The sequence below is a fragment of the Mizuhopecten yessoensis genome, unplaced genomic scaffold, assembly GCF_002113885.1.
Source record: "Mizuhopecten yessoensis strain PY_sf001 unplaced genomic scaffold, ASM211388v2 scaffold8573, whole genome shotgun sequence".
NCBI lineage: Eukaryota > Metazoa > Mollusca > Bivalvia > Pectinida > Pectinidae > Mizuhopecten > Mizuhopecten yessoensis.
Genome location: NW_018407615.1, coordinates 1,014,469 through 1,028,324, shown reverse-complemented (window position 1 = coordinate 1,028,324; position 13,856 = coordinate 1,014,469). Strand labels below are relative to the sequence as shown.

General features: G+C 34.9%; 1 protein-coding gene across 3 annotated transcripts in view; it reads right to left on the bottom strand.

The window, feature by feature from the left end:
• Positions 1-3,034: 3,034 nt before the first annotated feature.
• Positions 3,035-13,856, bottom strand: part of LOC110456221 (xanthine dehydrogenase/oxidase-like) — a 28,373-nt gene continuing 17,551 nt past the window's right edge. For 2 of the 3 annotated variants that reach the window (XM_021506817.1, XM_021506819.1), the window contains 18 exons: positions 13,142-13,320; positions 12,669-12,788; positions 11,073-11,297; positions 10,693-10,756; positions 10,424-10,493; positions 10,242-10,329; positions 9,732-9,818; positions 9,223-9,414; positions 8,392-8,537; positions 7,873-7,954; positions 7,106-7,201; positions 6,542-6,670; positions 6,144-6,218; positions 5,884-5,936; positions 5,256-5,370; positions 4,847-4,933; positions 4,359-4,526; positions 3,035-3,933 (listed from right to left, as the gene is read on the bottom strand). In XM_021506817.1, coding sequence (XP_021362492.1) covers positions 3,751-3,933; positions 4,359-4,526; positions 4,847-4,933; positions 5,256-5,370; positions 5,884-5,936; positions 6,144-6,218; positions 6,542-6,670; positions 7,106-7,201; positions 7,873-7,954; positions 8,392-8,537; positions 9,223-9,414; positions 9,732-9,818; positions 10,242-10,329; positions 10,424-10,493; positions 10,693-10,756; positions 11,073-11,297; positions 12,669-12,788; positions 13,142-13,320 — 2,159 coding nt within the window. In that variant the 3' untranslated portion in view covers positions 3,035-3,750. The remainder of the gene's footprint in view (positions 3,934-4,358; positions 4,527-4,846; positions 4,934-5,255; positions 5,371-5,883; positions 5,937-6,143; positions 6,219-6,541; positions 6,671-7,105; positions 7,202-7,872; positions 7,955-8,391; positions 8,538-9,222; positions 9,415-9,731; positions 9,819-10,241; positions 10,330-10,423; positions 10,494-10,692; positions 10,757-11,072; positions 11,298-12,668; positions 12,789-13,141; positions 13,321-13,856) is intronic. The other variant, XM_021506818.1, reaches the window with a different exon arrangement.

Below are 13,856 nucleotides of genomic sequence, written 5' to 3'. Positions count from 1 at the left end.
AAATTCAGAGAGGACGGGTTATTCCTCTAATTACGCAATATATTATAGTCCATCACATCGTCGCGTCGCCAAGTACAATAGGATAGCTTTGAACAAATTAAGGGGGTGAGAATCCTAATATACCGGGGCCCAAAAAGGGGCTTAAAGACACTCATCCTTTAACAGAGACATCAACGAAAACAACATGATAGACGGGAAGTACGCTAAAGAGGTGAATAAACTGTATTTAAACAATTTCTATCCTCTTATATTACATTTGTGTTGCAGTCCCTCTAGATAACAGTACCAACTCAAAATGTTGTTATGATTCAATAAAAGCAAGTGTGTAGTAATATCAACAGTACTACCTTGTACCGCTATATGACCTCTGACATCACTATTTAACACCCCCACCCCCTCCCACTCACAAAAAATACCCGATATGTTTTTTGATCCGGTTCGAAAACATAAATAAAAAATAATATATATACACATCACACTGTCTCCGTGCCACGGCAATACAGGCGATGAATGACTGTGGTTTTGAATCAAGGCACTACACGTTTATATCGGGCCACCGAAGTGAGTCTGCTATATACATGTAGATCCTATAACAGGTCCTTTTCAACAGAACAGAACAGAGTCGCCATCCTCTACACTAGCGTCATTTGCAAACTTGGCGAAACATCCCGGCACGTCGGCCAGTCCTCTCAGCGACAGTAACACATGCCGAATGTCGCAGTCGGTCGACACAATACTTCAGTCAACAGCGTCTTTTAAATCGTCATCTGCTTTCTTAAGAAACTCCACTCGTTGATATTCCAATCGCAGCGTGGCCTGATGTGCTTAAGGTGACAGTGCCCAAATCGGATCACCAAACCATCATTTCATTAAATCATTGAAAAATCTGAGGAGGAATTATAGTCACTTATTGTTGTATCAAAGGAAGAATATTGATGAGTGTTCTTACAAGCGAAATTAGCACCCGGGGCTCACTTGAGATATTTATAGAACGCTCTGAAGTCACCAATCAACGTTTCCTTTTTTCTTTTTTTTTGAATGTCAGAACCCAAATCGGATCAAGGCTTGAATTTTGCAGTATCTTATGCTTCAAATGATTTTTTTTTGTCAGCATATTAACATTGTATGATGACGTTTTGAATTTATAAGACAGAAAGTATTTCTATAGTGTGAATTTATTCCTATAGTCCAAAACAGAATGCATAGTCGTCACACGCGCCATTTTTTAAAAACGAAATCAAAACACTGAAATTCTTGTGCTATTTGAACTTAAAAACAAATCATCTGCAGACAAAAAAAGGTGCATGGCTATCTATTCTAAGACTACATCATTGTAATAACTGGTTTGATGACACATTTATTTATTTATTTTATTTATAAGTATTTTTGCAAAAAGAACTGCCTCCTTTAGCCGCTGCACAACCGTTGTCTGCACAACCGTTGCTTATCGGTCAGCTACTATCGCCAACACGGACTGACTTTTTTGTAACTAAAATATCTTACAGAGTATTTTTGTTTCGAATTAAGGTTTACCGTCAATTTTTAAGATAATCAATGCTTTTTAAACATGCTGGTATGTAAATAAAATGATTAAAATAAGCAAATTGGAACTATTTGTTTATTGCTCAACTGTGTATTTCGTCACAATTGACAACGTATCATGTTTCCCGCGAAAAATGCTGTTCAAATAATGTTATTTTCAAGACTGTGAATTGTTTTTTTACGTGAAAAAACTTTTTTATTTTTTTATTTCAAAAAAGTGAAATAGAACGTAAATGTAAGGTTTGAAAAGCATCTTTTTAACATTTATAAGAGTATGCCACACAGTTCCGTTCAAACATAATCCATGATGCACGTTACTTAAATACACGTATTAATCACTCTTGTTTGCCGGTAAGGTAGCAAGCAGTCTTCCGTAAAGATCTAATTAATTGAATCTTATGGTATCCAATATCTTATTTTTTCATATTTACTATAATGGAACAATAGATACATTCTGTTAATGCAAACACTGTTACAGTTCAAACAAATCAATCCATATGAAGTGTATATAAAGACATATATTAACATTCTGTGTTGCCAATCAGATGCCGTCTTTTAAAGTGTGTTTGGCCGGCCAAGATGGCTATTTTTTGTTCAAATGTGAGCCCGCTAAAGTTTTCTGGCGTGATTATACGGAAACAATGGGATGTACATTCATATCGATGTCGTAGATAATCTCAGTTCGGTAAGTTCCTTCGCTGTATGTCATTTTATGTGCACAGGAGATCGACGGAAGGCGGTAGTCAAATGATTTTTTGTGGTGTTTACCGGTATCAGGTAAGTGTCCTACCTACAAATATCCGGTGAATTTCGGAGTGTGGAAGCACGCCGTGATCTTAATAATTGGAGTATATCCTTCAACTGTGTATCAATGGAAAGCTGGGAATGTTTTCTGTAAGTTGGACGTTCGTTATCGAAAATTGCTTGCGTATTTTTTTAGATATGTTGATTTTAACGGACTTGGTCAATTTCTGTCAAAATTTACATCCCTGTAGTTATTTACCTTCTCATTGGTTCGAATGCATGTACATTAAAAAAAAAAAAAAATGGTCATTTCTTTTCTTTTATTCAGATAATTCTCAGATAATAATTTTGAAAAAAAAATGTATACTTATATATAAAAAAAAAAAAAATCTGACATAACAAAGCGTCAAGTGCCTATGGCTCGATTTAGAGATTTTGAGTTATGCATAACAACAGTGAATAACCACAACATTAAAATTCAGCATTTATAAAACCTTGTTAAAGTCGAGGGTATCGACAAGGTTTTAGAATGTGCATAAATACCTTTTTAAGTGATGTCATCCATAACTCAAAATCACGACCACTTTGATTAAAATTTTCCGAGTATATGTGCTTTTGAAAATAACATAATATTCCAGTCGATGGAAACATAAGCGTTTCCGAGGAAACAATCAAATCCGTTCAGCGCCGCATCACTTCCAAATACATGTAATCGATCAATGCGCGAATAAACAAGAAAATGTTATGCAATTATTAACAATTTTTCAACATATACACACTCATATGAAATAAGTAATACAGTTAAGTTTGTGTTCAAACCATTTGATGTGCGTGTGGTTTGAAATGACAAGAGGGACTATATTATTACTTCTGGAAAATTCGACTGTTCTGGGATTAGAACTTACTGACGTCACAGTTTCTATACAAAATAAACTATATAAATGTAAATATAAGCAGCATTGAACTGTTACCAGATGCAGTATACAGTCGATATGAATGCAATTTGTGTGACATATACAAATATTCATGTCGCCTGTTAATTCATGTCGCCCTAACGGGCGACATTCTATTTATCCGTCACCCAATTTGCATTCATATCGACTGTATATTGCATCTGGTAACAGTTCAATGCTTAAATGTTGAACGTTTTCCACATTCTATAGCATACAAAGATAATGAACTGGATCAATTGAAAAGTTAGAACAAATCCGTACACTATACATGTTATTTTATAGTTCATCCACAGTGTATAATGGCCGTGTACGAGTCGTATGCTCGTCCTTGCTATCACTGGTGATACTTTGTTATTGTTATTTCATTACATCTGATCGTACTACTAACGACATGTGTAAAACACAAGCCCAGTACTGCTTAAAGAACAGGGTAACGATTTGTTTGGGATCGATTTTTTTTAGCCACAAAGTTAATTGTCGTTATTAATGAAAATCGTTTTGTTCTGGTAGTTTATATTTGATTCGTATTCGTTGGAATCTTAACTGGACAGGCCATTCTGATTTTCTCGGATGTTAATGGGATATCAACTTCGAATGAACTGGAGATTCCAACGTCCATTCGGCAGGCTCGGATTGCTTCCCTCAGTGCTATGTAAACCGATATTGCCAGATTAAGGGGCGGTTCTCCTACACCCTGTCATAAAAATAATTGGAATAGTTGTATTTGATCACTTTTACGTAATGTGCACATACATAATGAAAATATATTGCATACTATAAAGCTGTTAATATATGCAGATTTTGTAATTAACAAAGATAAGTGGTTGGCAGAAGTAAGATAATGTATGGATATACTGAATCACAGTATAGGCGTATTTACGTCAATATGATTCTTGAGCATTTCAACTGATCACTACTTGGTCTAAGGAATCATACGCCAATGTAATATCACTTATCTAAAAGGACAAGATATTATGCTCACAAATTAAATTCTGAAATATACAAACATCCTCTCATGCGCATGCGATAGAAGTTCAAGTCAGAAAAAGAAAATGCAAAACCGAAATATTTCCTTCATGGAAAAAAAATTGATGACATATTTGAATTGTTTTGCCGTACCTTTGAAGAATACACGGTACCAGTGTTAGGGCAATCTTTGAGTATATATACTTTCATCTGACGTGGAATGTCCCGTACACCCGGTATTTTGTAATCGACTGGCCCGCTAGCTAGTATATGACCTTTGGGTGAGATTTTCAATTCCTCCTTTGTGATCAATCCGTATCCCTATAAATATCACCGTTATAATATCTAAGACATGAAAAACAATCATTTTTCCTCTAACCAACATGACATACATGTAATATTTTGATTTTGCTAGCCTAATTAAATTGCTAGAAATATAATTTAATAAAACATATATTTTTGATACATGAATTTAATATTTTTACAATTATTTCAATGCAAGTGTAACAAACTGACTTTTGGCAATAGTTCATTACTTTAGATATATAAATGCATTATCGTTGCATGAGTAGGCCTAAAACAGTTCTTCAATATGTCCCAATGTCTATCCCGGGGATCAAACTGTCTACGTCAATACGTACCTGTACAAACCCACCTTCAATCTGTCCCACGTCTATTCCCGGATTCAGACTGTCTCCTATGTCCATTACGATGTCGGTTTGGAGCACCTGCATTTCCCAAGTGTAACATTTTCAGTTTAAAAGTATCTATCTATTTTTAGAAAAGTATTTCCATAATGTATGAGATATATATTTTCACAGTTTAAAAGTATCGATCTTTTTTTAATTTATTTCCATAGTCTATTAAAAACATTAACTATTAAACCTATTTAAATATCCGAAATATGACAGGTCACAAGATGTGCAAATAACCACAGCAAGGTCTAAGCCTTTAAAAATAGCATGAAATGACCCTTTCGAATTTAATACATAAAAAATTGAACATTAATTCATTTGAAAAGGAGACCACAGTATTGTAACTGCTACTTACCTGGTGTGCCCCAGTTAGGCAGTCGATTTCCACCTCCGTACAAGCTGCCCCATAAGTGTAGTAGTGGGACGGACTGCCCTCACCCTTCACGTGGTCCCATTGCTGATTACCGGGTCTTTAACCAATTAATATACGTATTGTAAATGTAACAGCCTCATATCTAGCTACATGTTCTTTGGTTGTTTTCAGGATTACCTCATTTAAAAGCATTGCATACAAATCGTATGTAATCAATCAATGAACAATTAATACCATATGTTATTAATCACTCTTGTTGGCCCGGGAGGTAGCGCGCAGGGGGTCTTACAGTGTGTGGGAATTGGAGTACCAGGATAAAACCCACGTGGTCAGGCAGGTGAGGCTATACATTGTCACGTCCAATCGGTGAATCGAACTCCGACCGATCGGAAAAAGTCGAGTGCGCTATCAACTACGCCAACCGACCATTCGCTTACATATTAGCTCATTATTCCAGCATATAAAAAAAATTGTGTTCAAGGCCTACGCTATATTTTGGGCTATTCTCCTGACTGTTGCGTTCATTGTATAAACTTTTAAGGGGAAATATCTTTCTATGATGTCTACTATTTGCTTCATTTCCTAACAAATTCATGCAATACATATGTACCTGCCGATACCGGTGGCGGAAAGGCTTACTCTGTCCATATAAGCCATATTGATCTGTAACAGCGATAAGAAAAATGACAGGTTATTATGAAGAATTGTTATTTTATAGTGAGGCAGTTACATTGTAATCAAATGCTAACTACATTCCTTACATCTATAAAAACAACGGCCACAGGCAGTTTTCATTCAATTTGAAAGTAAATTTGGTGTTTCTAACAGTTGCAGTTTGGTATCAATTAATTTTCATATTATTTTACTTACCCATGATGTCCATTGTCCAGAGGGATCCTTCTCCTGAAATGGCCGTAGCCTTTTATTGATCTTTCTGCAGGCATCCTAGAGTTGAAGTGATGTATAAAAACAATAATTTTCTTAACGTTTTGGGTACACATACTGTAAGAAGATGGTTTTTGTCGAGTATATTTGTAAAGATGTATTATTGGTCTGTTCCCCAGTTTATTAAGTTAATACAACAGTATATTGTACGCTCTACGATATAAAACATAGACACGGATGTGTACTCCCATCACATGACATTCATAAAAGAAAAACAAATACATGCTTTTTCTCAAATTGAGAAATGAAATACATAATATGTAACATATCTTTGAACATCGAATGCACGTTTTTATCATATCGAGATTTTCTTTTAGTTATACCAGAACGGCTGCGCCTTGTAGGTCTGACGATACACTGGCTGATGTAGAGGTTGTATTTGGGCATGTATTTGTGCCAGTCTCACTGATGTAGATGTTATCCATAGGTATGTCTAGAGCACGGGACGCAACCTGCAAACATGGATTATAGCGGATGTGAAAACTGGTAAAGTATAGCTAAATCGAAAACGTATATTGCGGGCTAACATACATTTATTTTTAATCTATTAATAATTACAACAGAGTTTCATCTGAAGTAATGAATGGTGCTGTTGCGACAATATTAATTTGTCCGATTGTAAAACTCGCAGTTAACAAAGAAATTCTAACATTAAAACTTGCATGACCCTATTTGGATTAAGTTGAACAAGTCAAGCGATCGAGATTCGTCGACTAACAAGCATGTAAACCTCAGAATGTTAGCGAGAATATCGTATATGTAAATACCCGTTAAATTTGCATACAGTACTCTGAGCATTCCTATTCAAAACTTACACCAATATCTTGAACACTTGACAAATACGATTTATGTTACTTTTAAGAAAATTCTAGAAAATATGCATGTACCTGGATCATCTTCGTGTGCAGTCCCTGTCCCATTTCCACTCCACCATGAGCTATCATCACAGATCCGTCAAGGTAAATGTTCACAAACGCTGCTCCCTTCAAATAATTAATTAGCCTTTTGAAGGATTTTTACATTAAGATTTAATGATAGACAGTGTTTCTAATATGTTGATAGTCTTTTAAACATATTGAAAGCTTTGTATTGTTGTCGACATGTGTCAACAACGGTTAGAACGCACTGCGCTATTCTACTCTGGTCACTGGGCATTATGCAGTTTGCTCCAGAAAGAGGCTAAACAAGATGACGTCATTCATTCAAAGGCTGAGCCAGAAAGCACAACGTTGGATACATCAAAATCGTCGTTCAATTTTAGAATTCGTCTTAAATAACACGGATTGCTAAATATAGTGAAAAAATAAATTCAGTAGATAAAACGTAACTATATTTTCGTCTTAAATAACACGGATTGTTAAATATTGGAAAGCCTATTTTTTAGGATCTTTCTTTCACAGAATTAAAAACAAATGGAATGTAAACTGCAGAAAGCAAACGGAAAATTCTATATATAACACCTAAAACATGAAAATAATATAAAACAACAACGGCGACGTACATAGGAAGTTTGGGGAGCCCCAAGGGCCTTACCAGAGCAAATGGATGTTTCCATTTATTTTCATTCAAATAATTCGATTTTTTTCCAAATTGTTGTTAAGATAAATGTTAATTGAAAAGACTTCATAATGTATGTCCGAATGTGTATTATTACCTGGTTTAAGAAACGGACAGGATACCCGATGCCAAACTTCACGGGTATCACGGCGATACCTCTCTTGGTGTATTTGTTCTGGCTGCAACCGTAGTTGATAGTCATGATACATTTAATTCAAATACATGTACCTAAAAAAGTGACAGTACTAATTTAGTAAAACTCAGAAAATACCATAATATTTATTACAGTTTCCGGTCATATTTACAAACATGTACAGATTTATTATCTCAATCGGTTTTTTCTCCCGTTGATGCAATATGCCAAATATGATTTACTACAAATAATTCATGACAAATATTCAAACCCTGGAGGTAAAAGGCCTCTCGTTCCAGATGTCAACTTTTTCATTTAAATAAACATTTGTATCTCAAACTTTCTATACCGGAGAGGGCATTTATAGGCCCGGTCTGTTAACAATTCTATTGAATGTCTTACCAGCACACTGTGTTGAAATGTAATGTCAAACAATTGTGAAAATGACCTTCCTTTTTAAATCGTTCTTGGAGAAACTGTTACCTGTTATATAAGTCAACCGCCGTCTTTCTTTCTCCAAATTTGCTTTGTAGCATACACTCACGCCAGCAACGTTGCAACATACAGTTTTCCAGTTTCCTTTTATAGTGAGTGAGGCTTCCTTCCTTGTACATGTTTAGTTCTCGAACCTGTTCATAAAGCATGTCGGTAACTATAACTCACACATATGATAGAATACGATTGCCGGTACTGAAGATTAAAAGGTATGACTTATGAATATCAGGGGTTTCTTTGTCATTCATTTTAAATATCAGGAATATGCAATATAATCGATTGTGTCCTTCTTTATTGCGAGAAGCGAACATTTTTTTCCATTACAACCAATACCAAAATAGTTTTGATGTAAGCATTGGATATGCTATCTATTATCTGTATTACAATGACACTAAGAGACCCTTATCCCTAACACTTGATACTCGTTAACGCGCACGTCTAGTGGTACTTTAATGTTTGTTATAGTCAAGCTTCAAGGTCAGGTAAAAACATACACCAGCAGATTCTTGTGTTACGAAATTCCTAAAGTTTTGCCACGCAACATTAAATATCTATACAGTAGAAGGTAGTATTTCAATCCATGTATGTGTTATTTAAACAAAATCTTCATGATAAACAATAAAACAAATATTTTCGACCTCTACGGTTGACTCTGTTGTTATAAGTGCCGCCTATGATACAATTTTATGGTGAATGATGCTCATAGGTAAACATCTCCATCGCTTTCTTTAAAAAAATATTTACACCCATATGGGTTAATGATGAACAATTATCATATTAAAGAAGTACAATAAACAGAAGCAGTGTATTTAAACATACATGTTCTTGGTCGAGCCCAGGGGTGTCTGCTACTTTACATAAAATAGCTTCCATAACGAAGACAGCTTCCACCGTGCCAAACGATCTCATAGAGGTATTAGAGGGAATATTGGTTTTACAGATGTGGCCATATACAGCAAACACAGGAGTTTTGTAGGCCGCGTCTGCTTTAAAACAGGCAGTGTCTAAAATCTAACAACAACAAAAAAGTGGTTGCTACTATTTGTTTTAATTGATACAAATACAAAAATGTACGTATTCAACTTATAAAAAAAAGATGTGATTTGTAAATACTTACATTAGATATTTATCAACTTTATTACATACATATTATAAAGCGTCATGCTACAACTGTCATTCTTCTTTCGGACTTAGCTATTTTACGTTTTGATTGTATTATGAGATATTTTTAGCATACATGCTTTAAATAAATTACAGGTTTACGCTTATCATAAAACATTCAGTACTTGAATTTCACAGAATATTCAATTAGAGTAATTCTGTCTTACCGCAGACGATACGTCCAGAGTGTACCCTGCATTCACGTAGAAATGTATAGAAACAGCCTCCAACATCCCATCACGCCGAAAACCCACCTAAGTTAAATGAGCAATATAAACTCAATATCATAACAGTTCAGTTGTCATCATAAACAACTTTTTTTTATATCTAACATGTTTCTCAATGCGGGACTTTGTGATTATTGAACAACATTCTTTTTTTTTATTATTTAAAAAGAAACATCCTGATTGTCGTCCAACATGATAGTTTAAACGCTTACATTTTCGGAGCACTTCCTGGCAACTTTTTTGTGTGTTTTCTTGATGAGATGTTTGTGCTTGTTACCACTAGATTCCGGTCGTTGTCTTCTCAAATCTACGTCGAGTAGATTATTTTATTCTGGTGAATAACGATTTATTATTATACCTGTTGCTATGCATCACACCTCTTTCGTCTTATGTAGATATTCATATACACGCAAATGACAAACATTTTGTATATTGCAATCGAGTACTTACTTTATATTTTGACATGAATTCGTGGCGCTTTCCGGTAGTTTTGAAATCAACTGATCTCTCCATTATTGTCCGTGCAGGCTTTCCCCACCTGGAATACATATATAGGATAGTCATACATTTTCCTATCTATGAACATGACATGCAATTCTACCCATGCTAAAGGTTCGACAGGAAGCGCTTACCTATGAGCTGCTACTGCCGCTGGACCGAACATTAAAGGTGTACGATACTCTCGTCCACCAAATCCACCACCTATAAAATGAACAGGTAAACAAATAAATAATACATTTGTTTTAATTTCAATCTTGTTTATGTTAATAATCATAAAAAAATGAATTAATAATAGAAATAGAACACATGATTCGCAAAAATGGTAGTGTGCAAAAAAGGCTATTGTTAATCATGGTATGATTTTAAATTTTGATGTGCCAGTAAGTATTTCTTTACTTACCAAGTCTTTTCTGTCTGACGATGATTTTGTTCATCGGGATTCCTAAAATCCGCGAAGCAGATGACTGGAAACATAAGGCAAGATTATTGCTTCTTAAAACATTGGCTAATCAAATATCTCACTGTTGTATAAAGTGGATGTTGTATCCATCCAGTACAATAATAGTTAATTCCTTAGTTATTTATAAAAATGATAATATACATTATATAAAAAACTGCATAATTGAAGTGTGAATTACAAAATGCATCCTTATAGCATATTGTGATGTTATCATTATTGATATTTGTAAAAACATTCATTTTGAAAATAAAATTACTTCAATACGAATGTGTATGTACATTTTTTCTTAAGATGTTTGATAAAAATAAGTACAAATTTACCTGACAGAAACTGAGTGTTTGTGATGTTGTAAATATTTCCATCTCTCCAGACTCGTTTTTCGGTACCACAAGTGCTCCACTTGGTTCTAGGTAAAAATGTTCCTGTAATCCTGATCGTACTAGGCCCTCTACCACAAAGTCACAATGTGGGAAATGTTTGTCTGGGTCTCCGCACTCTATCGGATGTGAGTTGTACTCAAAGTAAGAGTCGGCTGCTATAGCTTCCTACAAATCGTAGAGCTTCAACTAAGACTAGTATCAACGTGCGATTTGGTGAATCTATTACTGGGAACACTGCCTTATACTATAATCTTGCTAAGACTAAGGTTTTTTTCTCAACCAACAAAGACATGTATGGGTTCAGTTTATTTACATTAGTATGTTACAGTTTATTGACGTGAACATTTAAGTATCTATTGGATATTATGATGCTATTCTACAAATTGAAAACAAGAGAAATATCGCTTACTCTGTATGCAATAACAATCATTCTGTCCATGGGTGCCAATCATATTTTCTCAAAATTTCATATTCTATTATAGTATTCTAAAATTAAATCGGAAAGAATGACAGCCTTAGATTATTTGTTTACGAAAAGAACTCTAAGCAGGTCGATAAAAAAGCAATCTCGCCAAAAGGCAAAAACTAATCCATCGCGATGAGGCTGAATGGACATGTTCAAGTGACACGTTAGAATATTGCAAGTCCTCGTGCAATTAATATAAACATCTAAAAGGGATATATATAACTTAAAAAAGTCAAGGGACGAAGGTAAATGATCACAATATATTGAAAACCATAAAAATATCAAAACATAACGCAACATGTAAACGCCAAACTGTGTAGCCCTTTATTCACAAACGAGCGATGAGAAAATTGCTCGAACGACAAACCTCGAAAATACTGTGTCGTAAACTGTTTATCATCTATATACTACTACCTTATTTATTTCTCAATAAAAAAGTCAACTTAACACCATATTTTCCAAACGACTTTTAGGCTCAATGGTCATCGATCGCAAATCGAACGTAAACAAATAGATGATTCGCGCGGAGGAATACCACGAACCTTAAAACTATGTAGAAAATATATTTTTAAAACAACCTTATCGTCATTTGCTTTTCCAAAAGCACATTTACGCTTAAAATATGTTGTTATTCTCACAATATTTTTTCGTAACTTTTTATTGATATGTTTGTGGCGGACTACCTTCTTACGCAGATCACCTTTGTGTGGATACTATTTCCGGTGTAGGACGTCACCTGGCGTGAGCAGACGTTCTGTCTTGAGAAAAAACGTTCCCAAATGCTGAGAAATGGGGAAATCCATTCTCAAGTTCTTGTCATGTTGTTCTAAAGTCGTACTTAACTTTTTCTTGAGTATTCTCATACTGACAACCCATGATCATGAATGTATCATGCAATCGGTGGGTGGTATAAGTGGTGTGTAGATGATAAATATGTTTATCATACATACCAAGATATTGAAAGAAAAATCATCATGTAAGTTTGATAGTTACATATAGATATATTTGACCATTGTAAATTTGGACTATTGCCATTTTGGAAAACGAGTCGGTGTAACAGGTATAAATACCTCGATTGTTAGTATACTTGGTAGATCCACATACGTGACACGAACAAGGTCAGCTGCTCTCTGTGCAGCTTCCTCTGATGTAGCTACAATAGCGCAAATTATTTGTCCGACACAGAACACCTGTTGCAGAAGAACAATGTTTCAGAAACTGTTATGATATTTATTACAAGGCATAACAGTGAAGAATCACCGATCTCATTTATCAAAAATTAAAAGATGACTTTACCAGACGAAAAAAGGTCAATGTTCTTTGAATTTAAAACATAATTTGATTATGAATTTAAATCATAATTTGATAACAATGTATTACGTTATTTACACAGGAAGTTAATTAATGTCAAAGAATTTTGCAAACTCTTTTAAAAGCATGTGATGGGACTTAAGTAACATAAGTATTACAAATATGCAATCTAATCCAATAAATTAACAGTTCACAAGTTTGTGCAAACGTATAACTACATGTATCAACTCGCCTCATGTTCAGCGAACAATGGTTCATCCTGTATGAAAAGTCCCCATAGGTTCTCTCCTGGTACAGATGATGCATCCAGGAAGTCTACAACTCCCGGCGTAGCCATGGCAACAATTTTGTCAATACACGTTATCTGCGCGTGAGCCCTGGTACTCAAAACTGGCTGCACATATAATTCATCTGAAAAATGAGTAATTTACTTCAAAAATAATAGAAAATTTACACGTCTTAACAATTATAATACCACTTAAGAAACGTTGCTTTAGGAATATTATGGTTTATTTTCCGAAGGATTCGACAGATAATTGCTTGTGTTCGTCCCTATATATATTGAAGTACGTACATATGTATCCATAGAAAGAAAGGGGAAAAGGAAATACAAGTGAAACTAGTACTAATTGTAACGGATGGCCGTTACAGAAGTCCCCCAACGACCCCTGTTGGAGTTAGGGACTTAGGCAGAATCAGACAACATTGAAATTTCGACCAATCAGAGGGACAAATTTCGTTACCATGGCAACTGAGTTGTTCGAAACTGTTTCCATTGTGTTTGGCATCGCTAAAAACCCTTATGTACTTATTTTGGACAGAATCAGACAACTTCTTAATTTCGACCAATCAGAGGCCTCCATTTCGTTATCATGGTAACTGAGCTTTTCGAAAGTGTTACCAATGTGTTAGGCATCACTCAAACCCCTTATGTACCGATTCCGGGG